The sequence below is a fragment of the Lucilia sericata genome, unplaced genomic scaffold (assembly GCF_015586225.1).
Source record: "Lucilia sericata isolate MDLA Ls3-8-SP2 unplaced genomic scaffold, ASM1558622v1 Contig000695F_arrow, whole genome shotgun sequence".
NCBI classification, from domain to species: Eukaryota; Metazoa; Arthropoda; class Insecta; order Diptera; family Calliphoridae; genus Lucilia; species Lucilia sericata.
Genome location: NW_023994698.1, coordinates 177,649 through 192,870, shown reverse-complemented (window position 1 = coordinate 192,870; position 15,222 = coordinate 177,649). Strand labels below are relative to the sequence as shown.

General features: G+C 34.6%; 1 protein-coding gene across 1 annotated transcript in view; it reads right to left on the bottom strand.

Moving 5' to 3' along the window:
- Nucleotides 1–11,848: 11,848 nt before the first annotated feature.
- LOC119607443 (cyclin-dependent kinase 1) overlaps nt 11,849–15,222 on the bottom strand; it is a 33,893-nt gene continuing 30,519 nt past the window's right edge. Inside the window, exons 2-3 of the mRNA XM_037961333.1 lie at nt 14,450–14,953; nt 11,849–12,330 (exon numbers count right to left, since the gene is read on the bottom strand). Of these exons, the coding sequence (XP_037817261.1) occupies nt 12,072–12,330; nt 14,450–14,953 (763 nt within the window). The 3' untranslated portion in view covers nt 11,849–12,071. The remainder of the gene's footprint in view (nt 12,331–14,449; nt 14,954–15,222) is intronic.

The following is a 15,222-nucleotide window of genomic DNA, read 5'->3' as shown; positions in this document are numbered from 1 at the left end:
GTTGTATTGTTCCATATATCTTCAAATGAATTTCCGATGCTTGACGATGATGGATTAAGGGAATATGAACGAATTCGTAATGGCACTAATGATGACATAAATACACTTGTGTAGTCTGCTAATGTCCGACTTCCACAAGCTTGTTTGTATTCTGGAAGTGCTGATAAACCGTTACATCCCCACTTACACATTAAGACAACATCACAGTTATGAATTTTCCTTAGTTGGTCTTCTGAAAAGTCTAACACAATTCTTGATGTTGTGTTTTCGAGCTAAGATGATATATCAATACAAGCTTCCACATCATTAACAGCAATAGGTGATGGTAGGATAGTTTGTTTTTTTTTTTTTCCTGGATCGCCTTGTATGATGGTAATATATTGTGTCCTTTTTCATGCAGAGCTCTTTCCTTAATATTTGGTACTTACTTCGACTGAGACCCAGTTCCAACATACGCGCTATTGCTTCCTCTTCAGTAAAATTTGATTGTGATGTTAAAGTTGGTATACTTTCCACAATTCGCTTAAGTCGTTTTGGTGATGCATTAGGAAAAATAGTTGCAATATGCACGGCATCCATAGGTTGGTTTTCCTTTTTCAGCATTTCGTTAAATGTATCAGCAATTTCCTCATTTGAGATTGAAAAAAGTTTTTGTGTGACCCTCTTTTTTTTTGACCTTGAACTCCTGTTGATCTCCTGTTGATGTGTTGTAAGTTGAGATTTCCGTAGTAGTTTCCATCCAACTACAAAATTTTAATCGAAATTTCTTTTGATTTCCATCCACAGACTTACTTTTTACATCAAAAAGTTTTAAAAAGTTTTCAATTTTTGATATGCCTGTTTTGTCTACTTTTCTACTATATGTAGTTTTTATATAATTTGAAATGTCTTCAATTCTTTCTGGCCCTTTTGAAGATACAGTCCATAAAACGGAACACAACTCTTCGTACTTTAATGTAATCTTCATTTTAGATTTATTAAATATGGTACTTAAAATCTGAGAAGTTTACTTATATACCAATTCTTGTCATTTCCGATACAGGTATTCCAAAGTAAAAAATTACGAATTGTCTACCTATTAACATTTAGGACTATATTACTATAACCTGTAATTCAGTCATTGATATTTCTTATTAGTGAATGAATCGAAATTATCATTACCTGTATATTTTTACCTACATGATCATAAACGAAACAGAACGAAATGATCTGTCGAAAAAATTTAGGTAAAAAATAGTTATAAATTACTGAAAATTTAAGCATAATAGGACCTTTCAATTATAAGGATAAGCAAACAAATAGAAAATAGGTAAATATAAGATTTAAATATGTTCTGTCATATTTAATACTAAAATATGAAAAAGATGAAATTAAAGGACACAGGTTTAAATGAACATATTTTTGAATGTAATTGAGATATTGGCTTGAAATTTTTTGTAAAGGGTCGAGAATTTCCATATCTAACTAAAAAATTATATTAAGGGATAAATATGGACTAAATTGTTGTAGCTATCTGCGACCCAATTAAAATTTTGATATAAATCATAGTTTTAGAAATTAAACAAATATGTAATATATGACAAAATCTTTATTTATGAACAAAACTCAATGAAATTTTCAACGCTTGTTAAATTTGTCATTTCAAATAAGAAAATGCAAAAAAAAAAAAAAAATTGAAAAGGTCAAAGGGCATCCCGCAATTCCCAAAAATAGGAATGAAAATCCCAAAAATGGGATTTTTCACTTTTTTGTCCATAGGGTCCACATTTCTTTCAGGGCTGGGAAAATACTTTTGGAGTAAATAGAAAACATATTGAGGTTTTCAAAACTGCTTTCAGTTTTCTGATCCCAGCTTTGGGATTTTAGAACATGTCGCCCAAAGTTGAAGTTTTGATAAAAAATAGGTCACATTCGGAAGGACGCAGTGGCAACATTTTTAAAAAATAGGACAAGTTTTTTACGCCAAAGCGTTCTGCGTAAAGATACCTTTTAGAAAACTATAAAATTGTTATATGTTCTTAAAGAAAATTTTATTTTATTAATAAAAGAGTTAAGACACATTTTTGGCAAAAAAACGGCAAAAATCTAAAATTTTTTGAATTTTTAAATTAAAAATCGTATATTTTTGGATCTGTAAATGATATTGATCTGAAATCTTTTTGTATATTATTGGAAATTTTGTTGTCTAACTAACAAGAAAAAATTGAGTCCATTTGGTCCAAAATTACGCCCGGTATTTCAAAAAAGGCGGACCAAGGTATGGTAAATTTTGTATCACTAAATTTTTAAATGCCTATAACTCGGATATTATAAGAGATAAGTAGTATGTCCAAGCATGTTTTTTCAAGATCTCGTCGAGCGCTTTCAGAAAATATAAAAATCTTTGTATTTGGATGAAAAACCAAAAAATGGCACGAGTTAAAAATTTTACATGTCGTAGGTACCCTACTTTGAGCCGCCACAGCGCCGTCCCTGGGGCATCTGCAGGGTTCATCTTCAAAACTTAAACTCGAATACTCCTTGGCTACGCCAAATTTTATCCCGATCGGATCAGCCGTTTAGAAATGCCAGATTTATTTCCAAAAAATTTCCATTCTGCCCCACTGTGCAATGGTACATCTAAGTCTCTGTAGATGTTCTCATTTCTTATGTACCATGGAGCTCCCGTCATGGTTCTAAGAAGTTTTGATTGGGCCCTCTGTATAAGATCTACACTAGTATTGCTTGCCGTTCCCCATAATTGGATGCCATATGTCCAAATTGGTTTTAGTACTGTCTTATACAGGATGACTTTGCAGTCAAGGCTTAATTGTGAATGCTGGTTTATTAGCCAGTGCAAATTAGAAGCTTTTAGTTTCATGTGGAGCCGCTTGGCTTCTATGTGTCGACGCCAAGTGAGACGTCTATCCAGATGAATACCAAGGTATGTAACGTGATCAGACTGTGGGATGTTCACATTGTTTAATGTCAAAGAAGGGCAGTTACCTCTTCTAAGTGAAAACGTTATATGTTTACTTTTGAGTTCATTTACTTGAATTCTCCAATTTTTCAACCATGTCTCCACACGTCTGAGATAAGTAGCTAGGTTTATAGATGCTACATTTGAGTCCACATGACTGCTAAGAATGGCAGTGTCATCAGCAAAACTTTCTCAAATAGTTTTGACAGACAAGGTAATAAGCTGATCGGTCTATAAGAGGATGCCAACGTTAAATCCTTTCCTGGCTTCGGTACCATAATTATTTGGGAGATTTTCCATACGCTCGGAAAAGCTCCTAGAGACAAGATCGCATTAAATATTACCGTGAGCACAACAATTGCCACACCTGGTAGGTTTCCAATCATGGAAGGTGTAACTAAATCATACCCAGGAGATTTCCTTAGGTTAAGGTTATGTTTTATGATTTCCTGAACATCTTCTAAACTAATGTTGGTTAGTTCAGAGTCTGTTTCTGGTTGAACAGGTAACACCCCTAATAAAAAGTTATTTGTGGGGGGATTCGGTTGGAATACATTACTTAAATGTTCAGCGAATACTATGGCCTTATCCTTTGGACTTCGTGCCCAAGTGCCATCAGATTTTCTTAACGGACTTTGTCCCTCTACCGGTGGCTTAATATTTTTAGCTGCCTTCCAAAGGGAGAAATTTGTGTGCTTAGTATTGGTTAAACTTTTAATATAGTTTCTATTTCTGCGATCCTCTTCCGCATGAAGGGCTCTTTTTAGTTTTTTGCTTACAGTGGATAGCCTCTGCTTAGCAGCAGGAGATCTTTTAAGTTGCCAATCTCTTCTACATCTCCTCTTTTCGAGGAGAAGTATATCAATTTCTGCGTTAGAGATATATGTTTTAGGTTTAGTAGGAATTTGGCACTTAGAATGATCCAAGGCCGAAAATATTAGAGACGTGAAGTCACTAACACAATTATTTATATCTTCCTCACACTGTAGGTTAAGATCAATGTGGATATGACTGCTTATATATTTTTTGTATTTCAACCAATCAGTCTTGAAGAAATAAGCTTCTGTACTAGACGATGGATATTGACCGTAATAGTTTATTATCACGGGAGAATGATCAGAAAATAATTTGTATGATATTTCTACTGTAACAGAATTTCTATTTAAATTTCTTGAAATGGCAAAATCTATTAGATCAGGAATCTTTCTAGGATCAGAAGGCCAATAAGTTGGCTGGCCAGGGGATATAAAATCCAAGTGATTTTTTCGATCAACTAGAGTTTTGTAAAGCTGTCTGCCTTTGGGATTCATTAATCTGGAACCCCAGTATGTGTGCTTAGCGTTGTAGTCGCCGCATGCCAGGAAACGATCTCCTAGGGTATTAAAATACTCTTCAAACTTTTCCTTAGTCACGGAAAATCTTGGAGGGCAATATATTGAGCTTAGGGTTAAACCACCAACTCCGCATTCTAATCGAATGGATGTTGCCTGCAAATAATTTTTGGAAAATTTATCTAGGGTATAGGTTTTATTCTATTTCTAATTAGAATGCCAGTACCACCATGTGCCTTACCGTCAGGATGATTAGTGAAGTGAAACGTGTAACCTGAAATATAAAAATTGTATCTATTTGTTAAATGAGTCTCCGAGATTAATAATACATCTATACTGTTGACGTGGATAAAATGGGATACCTCAGCTTTATGCTTGTTTCAAGCCATTTGCGTTCCAGAAACATATTTTCAAAAAACTCATTTTTTTGTTAAGAGTATTTGAATCACTTGGTTCTGGGCTCTCAAAAGCTCTTGTATGGTATTTTGCATGGATGTCATGAAGTTAGACATGTTTTGATTAAGAGAGAGAGGATATATTCTGTGTAAGTGTATTTAGTAAATTTTCTAACCCTTCCGTATTTTGGGGGACAATAGGCTTTTTGTTTTCAGACTTCAGTATGTTAGCATATGAGATGGTTTTAGACTGCAAGCGAATATCTTGGTTGATTTTTTTGTCTTTCAAATTAGTTTCTGTAGGAGGTATATTTTTATTTTGAGTGGGAACTCCAGAAATTAGCGGATAGGAACCATAGTTCAGAGTTACTGGTTCAACTATTTCGCCTCTTAACAAATTTTTTCTCTCTCTTAATCTTTTCAACATTGCTTTATAAACTGGGCATCCACGATAGTTTGCAGAATGGTCGCCTCCACAGTTTCCGCATTTTCTATTGAGACCTTTTTTTATGATATCACATTCAGTTGAAGAATGTAGGTCACCACATGCAACGCATACAGTACGCAATGTGCAATAGTTCTTCGTATGACCGAATTCCTGACAATTACCACATTGTACAGGTGTATTGCGTTTTAAGGGTTCCTCAACAGTTACCCTGCGATTCAACAAGTATCGTAGAGAGTAAATTGGGTGAATTTCATTACCTTTTAGTTTTTTATTATCAGGCTCCAGCTCGACTCGAAAAAGCGGTTGGGGAACCTTATCTCTATTAAAGATATTGACTACACTTCGTGAACTATAGCCCTTTTCTTTTAGGGCCTACTTGATTTCGTTTGGCTCTACACTGGACTCTATACCTTTGATGACCACTATGAAGACTTTACTACTTTTCAGCTGATAGGTGTAAAAGTTTCTTTTGTTATCATTTAGATATTGAGAGATTTTTCTGTAATTATCCTCAGTGTATATAACTATTTTAGTTTCTTCCACACCTCCCTTTCTAATGGGAACAATGTGGAAGTTATTTTTTCCAATTTTATCAATAAGTGATTTCACTAGAGTATTTGAACTAGGTTCGCGAAGGAATATAGGAGGTGGTTTCAATGATTTTTGGCTAGTATTAGAATTACTGCCCTGATCATTATTTTCTTCACTTAGGAGCGCATAACGATTTTTTAACAAGGGATTGTCATTTATCTTTTGCTTCTTTAGGGTATTTTCTACCTTTTGGGGGCTTAAGTTTCTTTTATTTATATTAAAATATCTAAGCATACCTGGCGTTTTTGTTTTATCCTTCTCATTTACAGCTTTTGGGATGGCACCCTTTGATGTACCATTATTGTTACTTACAGATACTGCAGTGTTACACTCTTTTAAGCTCTCACCAGATTTGTTTACTTGTGATTTGTTTACAGCTTGTGTATGATTGATTGTTGGTGTTGTTTTAGGTATGGGCATTGTTGTTGTTTGAAATGCAGTTTTACTTGTGTTTTCTTTTATTATATTTTCTTCAGAATTTTTAGTTGGTGATGTTGGTTGATTATTATTATTATTATTGTTTGATGGTAGAGCGGGGGAACAGGAGCGAGCTCTCTCAATTGGTTTGGCGGTTAAATAGTCTTTGTTAAATCTTGGGTCTCTTATATTTGGTTGCATACCCTCCCCGCTTAGAAATATATAGGCATTTCTACCGTTTAAACTGAGCCTTGTCTCATTTTGAGAACTCATAAGCTCTTTAAATATTATTGATTATAACACAATTATAACACAATAATTTTAATGGTAAAAAAAGACACTTGTTATTGATTTGTTTATAGTTTTATTAAATTATATGTGAAATATTTTGTTATTTTTTTACACTAATAAAAAAGAATATTTTTTTATTTTAAGCGTCCATGCGCAATTAGTTTATTTTTTTTATACGTAAATCAATTTTTTCCGAAATAAACGGAGCGGATTAAAAATACGTCTGTCTCTCACGACAAAGATCACTATTGTTCACTTCAGTATCTAAATTTTTGTTGTCATTTTCTTTAGTATTTTGATCATCAGATACGCATGATTTAATTTTCTCAATAAATTTGACATCTCTGGAAAGTATAACCTCTTGTTTCTCTTTGATGTAAACCCGATAACGCTCATCATCGTCATAACCAATGAGAAATCCTTTTGCAAATTTAGCATCCATCTTCTTTCTCTTTTGTTTAGGTATATGAACATAACATTCGTATGATATGATACTTAAATGATGCACTCTAGGTTTCTTCCCCATCCATAACTCACAAGGACTTTTATTTTCTACTGATGACTTGCCAGTTCTGTTTAGTATATATATTGCTGTTCTTACTAATTCAGCCCATATAGCATCTGGAAACTTTGCTTCTGTATTGGAATATTTGAATGTACGAGCCATCTCAACAACTGTACGATTTTCCCTTTACTAGCGCAATTCTGTTGTGGTGTATAGGGAGCTGTTAATCTTTGCATGACACCATTCTTCTTTAGAATTGACTTTATTTCATGGTTGTCAAACTCACGACCATTGTCGCTTAATAATTCTTTTATATGATGACCACGATTATTTGCTAACATCAGAACTTCTTCTAAGCAGTCTCTAACTTCAGACTTTTGTTTTACAACAAATCCAAAACGATACTTCGTATATGAATCTTTAAAAATCACCAGGTACTTCTTTTTAAAAAACGACTCATAAAATGGTCCACAGACATTTCTATGACCAAACGGCAACCGAATAGCTTTTCCATAGGTACACGGCTCACAAACAGTTTTATCATCTTTAACACTAATACCCATTTCTAATTTTAGCATCTTCTGTATGTGTTGTTGTTGTAACAGTTTAGAGCGGGCTTTTGAGATGGCAATCAAATGTCAATTAATAATCAGATTAGTTAATCAAAAAATAAATTTAATCTTACGTTAATCCTCTTTGTTGTTTTTGAGTACTGTTTGTTATCAAAACAATGCATATTTTATAAAAAAGAAGACAATTGTAAATTTAATATGAAAATTAATGAAAACTTAAATTAAAAACAAAAAAAATGTATTTTGAAGTGTACATAATTTATACTAATCAATAAATAGAACATTTTAATGTTTATATTTGTAAAAATAGTATTAATTTTTTTGCATCAGCTGTTTACGCTTTTGCATTTCGTGCTTAAGTGTAAACCACCTCCATTGGGCGCTTAAACTTGCAAACAAAATTAACTAATTGAGTACTCAAAAACATCTTTCAAGGATTAATTTTAATTTAATCGCTAATCTTTCACCTAAAGATTGGCCCTTAAACTATACAATTTTTAATCCGGGGGTTTTGTATTTAGGTCCATGCCAAGAACTTGGGCTACTTCAATAGGGTTAGTCCATAAATCCATTGGGCTAAGTGAAGTAGGGTGGGCTGGACAGTTGAATATGTGGTGGGTATCATGGTGACCCTGTCCACATGCTGGGCATATATTGGGGACGGCACGGTCTTTGCGGGATTGGTGACATCCCAGGAGGAACTGTTTAGTCAGCATGACATTATGTTCTTTGACTGGGAGGACCTTCGATTCCTCGTGTAGATGGTGCTCTGAGGTTATTTGCATGCAGCCCGTTACACTGGAGCAGCATAATTGACCACTGGCCGGCCAATTGTTTTATAGGTAGCCAACAAGGTTTCTTTGTCCATTCCACAAGTGCTGGCGGCTAGCGCTTTGAGGACCTTGTTTCTACTTCGCAATATGTGCGTAATTGCAGTGGCATGAGCTGAGGAAGTAAACGGGCTGCCAAAGGTGACCCCCAAAATCTTTGGGTGGTTCACAGTTGGTATTTGGTTTCCATCGACTACGACGCCTAGGTTCAAGTTTAGCTCCATCGTCCAGGTGGTGAAAAGTCTTCGCTGGTGATAGTTTCAGGTTACGTCCAGTGAAGAAGTTGTGTATTTCTCCGAGATAACCATTCACTCGATCGCATAGCTCATCAACATTTTGGCCCGTCGCCATAATGGTACAGTCGTCCGCATAAGATATAACTTCCACACCTTGTGGAGGTGTGGGGTGTTTAGAGAGGTAGAAGTTAAACAAACAAGACGCCGCCCTGTGGTACACCCTGTTTAACTCTACGGGTTTTGGTACATTTGTATCTAAACTCAACGAACGACTGACGGCCACTCAGATAACTTATAATCCATCTCTACAAGTTGTTGGGCATGGGGGACTGCAGGATGTCCTCGAAAAGTGTGGTATGGCTGACTGTATCGAAGGCCTTCGATAAGTCTAGCGCCACTAGGAGTGTCCTTTCACAAGGCCTCTGCTGGTTTAAGCCTTGTGAGATCTGAGTGGTTATGGCGGTTAATGCTGAGGTGGTGCTGTGCATCTTATGGAATCCATGCTGGTGGCGAGCTGCTGTTAGATGGCAGGACAGCTGGGGGAGGAGGAGCTCCTCAAGAGTCTTCGCGACTGGTGACAGGAGGGAAATCGGCCTGTAGGATTGACCCTCTGTCGCGTTCTTCCTTGGTTTCAGTATCGGGATGACTCTACCCTTTTTCCAGACATTGGGTATTATCGGGCTGCTCATTGACAGGTTAAAAACCATTGTCAAGTACCCGACTCCCCGTTCGCCAAGGTGTTTCAGCATCAGCATGGATATGCCGTCGGGGCCAATCGCCTTAGATGGTTTGGCTGCGTTGATGGCCTCAGCAACTTTAGAAGGGTTGTGGAATGTCCGAGACTTGAAGGTTGTGAAGTTTATCTCTCTGGGGTGCTCAATAAAAAGTCGGCAAAATGCACGCGAGCACCGTTCAGGGTCGGAAATAGTGGTGTCTGCAAACTTAATCGCGACCCTGTCATCCTTCTTCGTCTGGTTGGAGAGAGACCTAACTGTAGACCACAACTTACTAACACCTGAGCTTAGGTTGCATTTCTTCAAATTATCTAACCATTTATTCCGCTTGTCCTCATTTACCAACCAGCTGATTCAGCTGGACAAAACGTGGGTCGTCGGGGTTGATATTTCGGAGGTCAACGCGTTCGTCTGCTAGTCTCGCTGCCTCTGCTGGGAAGTGCGGCCGCACTATGTATAGTCGACCAGCAGGAATATAGCGGCCTGCTGCTGCAATGACAGTTTCGCGGAACTTAATCTCTGCTTGGTGTACGTCGCTAGGAGCTGGAAGATCATTGAAGATGCGATCAGTGAATTCTCTGAAGCCGAGCCAGTCTGCTTTCTTTTGGTTTATGTAGAGTCGGCGTTCAAAAACGATGAAGTCGTTGGGTCGATCCAGTCAAACGCTTATGTGTAAGTGGTCTGATAAGTAAGTAAGTGGTCTTATAACACCAGCTATTGTAATGTCTGGAGAGCTGGCGCAGTTACCCATAATACGTGTGGGGGCATCATCATTTAGTGATGCGCATTGAAGTCCCCAAGGACCAGATGCAAATCGCCGTCTTGTAAGGTCCTAATGTCGGCTACTGGCGGAATGTAGACACAAAGTATACAGAGGTGTCAAATTTGACAGTTCAAAAACACTGAAATCAGCTTTTTTTGAAATGGTCTCGGTAGACAGAGAAAACAAATTCTTGGGTTTAATACAGACAGTGCGTTAAAACAACACTATATAACGATAAACCACGATGTTATTTTGGTTATCTCGGGCAATTTACTCTGGAGGCCATTGCAGTTAAACTGCAATATCACCCCAGGTCTCTGGACAGCAATCGATGGAGTCAGGCGAGGGTTGTTGTTGCTGCTGTGGATGTTGTGTTTGCTGCGGTTGTTGTGATTGCGGAGGTGTGGCGTATGATGAGACGATGTCAATGATGCCATTGAATTTCGTTGCTGTTGTTGGCAGCATGAGGCGACAAAAGTCTCCGACCACTCCCGATGATGGCTTAGTCCAGAGCAGTTCCTGAGGTGACACCAGCCCAAACACGCGTTGCACCTTAATTGAGTGGACATATGGTGCAACCGGTTCTGGCAAACTGTACAGAACCATGGTCCGGGATTTATTTCTATTCCGGCACGGACCAACAGGATACGGAGTTGCTGGGGTTATCAGCCCTTGGCCGATAATTTCGTCGGAAAATGTTTTTGTAGATAGGGCCTTTTGTTTTTTGTCAATAAAATCGCTAATTTTGGTCGGAGGAGTCCAATTTTTTATTAGGGCCGTTTGCGTTTCAGGTGACGATATATGTTTTTAATTTCGAATTGTGGAGATAGACCAAAGGTAACACACCCAAAGTTAATCTCGAAGATCATATCAAATATCGTGAAATGGGTTTCTGAATCAGAAAGATAATGTCCAAATTATATACAATCCACTCCTAACTCATTTTTTTAAAATTCCCCGCAAAAAATAATTGATGTCATACTTTTCAAACGACATATTTTAATAACATCTATTACACATTTTTCACTTTTATAAACTAGTACCTCGTTTCTGTAATTTTCTCAAATCGAGAAAAAACTTAAAATATAATAGTCTTCCAGTTTTTAACAGTGTGACTCTGATTATTTTTAAACTGTACTCATTAAAATTTAATAAGAAATTTTTAAATTTCATTTATTCACCCTATTTTACACAAGATGATCATGAATTTTTCGACAGATTATCTCGATGCGAGAATTACAGAAACGGGGCACAGATGTTTACTTACAATTGAAAACAAAGTTAAAAGTGAGGAAAGAGATGTAGAAAGGTCACTACAAATAACATATTCGAAGTTCATAAAATGTTGGTGAAAAACCAATGAAATTTACACAAGCGTGTCATTGAGTGAATATGTTTTATTTTAGACATCCAAATATCAGATTTTTACAGCTTCTAAAAACAAGGTTAGGTATAGTTAAATTTTTTTACATTAGCTTGGAAGTAGATCTAATATTATTTACAGAAACAGTAAAAGTCGGATAATTGGATGTCAAAAATAAACCACATTATTTCTATTACACACTTATATACATTTCATTGGTTATTTTCTACCGAAAAAGTATTAATATGTATGTCGTTTGTAAAGTATGAATTCCATTATTTTTTCGAACTGAAAATTTCGAGAATCAATGCAATGCACTAGTAGTTAGCAACGACGAACTACCTACCACTTATAATTTAGGTTTCGAAACGTTTTTTAAAATGTAGAAGAAAATAAATCTAAATTTTAAACACTAATTATTATATGTGAATTTATTTTAAATTGTGTTTTACAAGCTAAAATTATGTTATACTGGCCTAAATATTTATTGGCCAATTTTGTTGCGTTTATGTATTAAATAAAATCCTTTAAATTACAAATTGTGGTCTTGTTGTTATTTGCATGTATCTATGGGTTACTTATAAAAATCTAAATTTTATTTTATGCAATATGTATTTCAATGATCAAAATAAAAAATTAGGGATCCGCTTTATAACGTAGTGTTATGAGCTTATTATCAAACCCGTCGAAGTATGGATGTTCCAATACGTCTTTTGCTGATATGCGATGAACTGGATCGTAGATAAGCATTTTTTGAACTAAATCAAGTCCTTCGCTATTAAGATTTTTCAATTGATTGGGTAATTGGTTTGTTGACCAACATGGAAACGTATTTTTGTAATCTGGAAGTGATGTAACGCCTGGCCAAATTTCTTCTGTTGGCGTTTTAAGTATCCTGAATAAAATAAAAAATATATAATAGTTGTGTGAAATGAAATATAAAATGCTACAAAATAAACAATAAAACAAAATTATTTTACCTAATATTTTTCTGTACAACATGGAGAATTAAAAATTAATTCACATTTTGTCGTAATTTTGGGTATATCACAATTTTGTATTTTTTTAGTTCTGATTTATTTATTTAAGCCATCTTTGAGCCATTTTATTTAATTATGTATTTAACCGATCTATTATGGATAATATGTGGTAAAATTCATAACATTAATGCATTAATTAATAATGCATGAAATGAAATATGTACTAAAAAATATTTCCTTAAACAAAGCAAGAAATTATAGTCGGGTACGATCGACCATATGATACCCTACACCAATTACGAATATATTTAAAATATTATTTAATTTAAATATTAGCGCATTTATGTAGAATTTTGCTTAATTTCCGTTATATTTAAAAATTTTTTTTGATTACCTGAAAAAAGATGAGGGCGGGTGTTAAAAATTGTCCGACCCTCATAAAATTTTTTGAGAATATGTATTTTTCTACACTTACATTTATTTCGAGTAAACCGTTAACGGTATCTAAATATTGTTTGCCACCAATATACGTTTTGCAAATTAAATACACTTCTTTTCTGATCGTCGACATAAGCACTACGTGCTCTTGGCGATATTACTTCTACGAGGTAAAATATAAATAAATACGGAGAGAAATTGTGGTGGAGCTGAACAGACACACATATGGACAGCCTCAGAAAATGATTCAGATCGGATACTTTAAGGTGGGTATAGACCATTATTTTTGAACGTTTAAATCATCACTATGTAAAATTTAATTTCATAGTTTTAGAGATGAAACCTCGCATTTTGTTGTTAAGATGATTTTTTTTAATTTATTTAAAAAAATCCAAATAAGTCAATAACAAATTTATTGTAAAAATATAGAATACAATGAAAAATTTTAAAATATGCAGACTATGCAATGAAAATGTTATAAATATGCAAAATATATGCAATTTAAAGCAAAATATTTTTGGATTCGAAAAGAAAAATAGGTTAAAGTTATTTTGAGTTACTGACTATAAACAATTCGGAGGATAGAAAGTCGGCTTTTGACAAGGAAAATAAGAATATTTTATGATTGTTGGATAGACTATTTAAGATTCTATTAACTTTGTTATTGATATTTACAACAAATTTATTTTGAGTATTATAATATAGGGAAAAACAAGGGGAATGAAAGCTGATTCCGTACAATCCCTGCGTATTTTGAATTTGCAACAAATGGGTAATAGTATGTGTCTGCCGAGGTATAGTTTTTTGGTTAAAATATTTTGTAAATAAATATTTTAATTGATCGCATATTATGTGGGCTTTACACTATGAAACTTTACGTATTGAAAATCAAATGAAATCCCATTCGTATTTTAAAGAAGAGAATAAAAGTCTTATGATTTATATTTTTGCGTTAACACTATTGGTATAACACAATAACTAAAACTAAGATGGAAACAATTGTTTCTTTTATTCATCCCTGATCTAATGAAACTTTCTTGTTTTTTGAATCATTTCAAAATAAAATTTAAAAGCATGTACATAAATTACGAAATGTAAAAATAGTAATGCTAAAGAATTAGCGATGTCTAATGAGAATACAAAATATTAAATATTTCGATAAAATCTATATGAACAAAAGAAATTATGAAGTCGATGTTTTGATAGATGGCGACGTACAGCCCTAAGCAAGATAATATTTTCACCACAAATAACATACTTGAAGTACTTCCAATTTTGGTGAAAACCCTATGAATTTTACATTAGCGTCATTGGAGGGATGTTGTTCAATTTTGACAACATTGAACTACATCTAATCTTGTTTATAGAAGCAGTAAAAGTTCGATATTTGGATGCTAAAAATAAACCACATACTTTCAACGACATGCTTATGTAAATTGAATTGGTTTTTCACCAAATTTTGATGTACTTCGAATATGTTATTTGTAGTGACTTTTCTATATCTCTTTAATCACTTTTAACTGGGTTTTCGTTTGTAAGGAAATATTTGTTATAATAATATTTATTATAATAATAAATTACAGTAAACATATTTACCTGAACATACGGAATAACTGATCGATTTCCGAATCTCCTTGGAATAATGGCTTTCTTGTAGCCATTTCAGCAAAAATACATCCAATAGACCATACATCTACAGGACACGAGTAACGAGGTGATCCCAGCAATACTTCTGGAGCCCTGTACCAAAGCGTTACAATTTCATGTGTATATATACGCACGGGAATACCAAATGAACGACCAAGTCCAAAATCTGCCACTTTTATAATACCATTTTTGTCAATCAGTAAATTTTGCGGCTTAAGGTCACGATGTAAAACCCTTCTTCGATGACAAAATAAAATAGCGCTTGTAATTTGATAAAGATAACTTCTTACAAGCTCAGAATCTAATGTTTTTTCAGGTGGTAAAGAGTCCATATATTTTTTAAGATCCATAGATAAGAATTCAAATATTAAATACAAGCGATTTTCTTCCATTAAGACATCTTCAAGACAAACAATGTTGGGATGTTTCAGTTCTTTTAACAGCGATATCTCCCTAAAATTGTGCATTTATTCATTACAGATATTTAATTTTTTTGTTAATAACAAATTTAATCTGAACAATGTGCCTCCGGTAGGTTAGTATGTAATTAGTACTGTTTAAGTTAGAATTGATGTAAATACTTTTTTGTAATAGCAAACCGCTAACGGTGCTTAAATATTGTTTTGCCACCAAATTTATGCTTGTTCGTTTGACATTATAAATTACTTTTGATTTGTCTACGACTAGGGTTGCCAGCCTGGCTGGACTTGTCTGGATTGTCC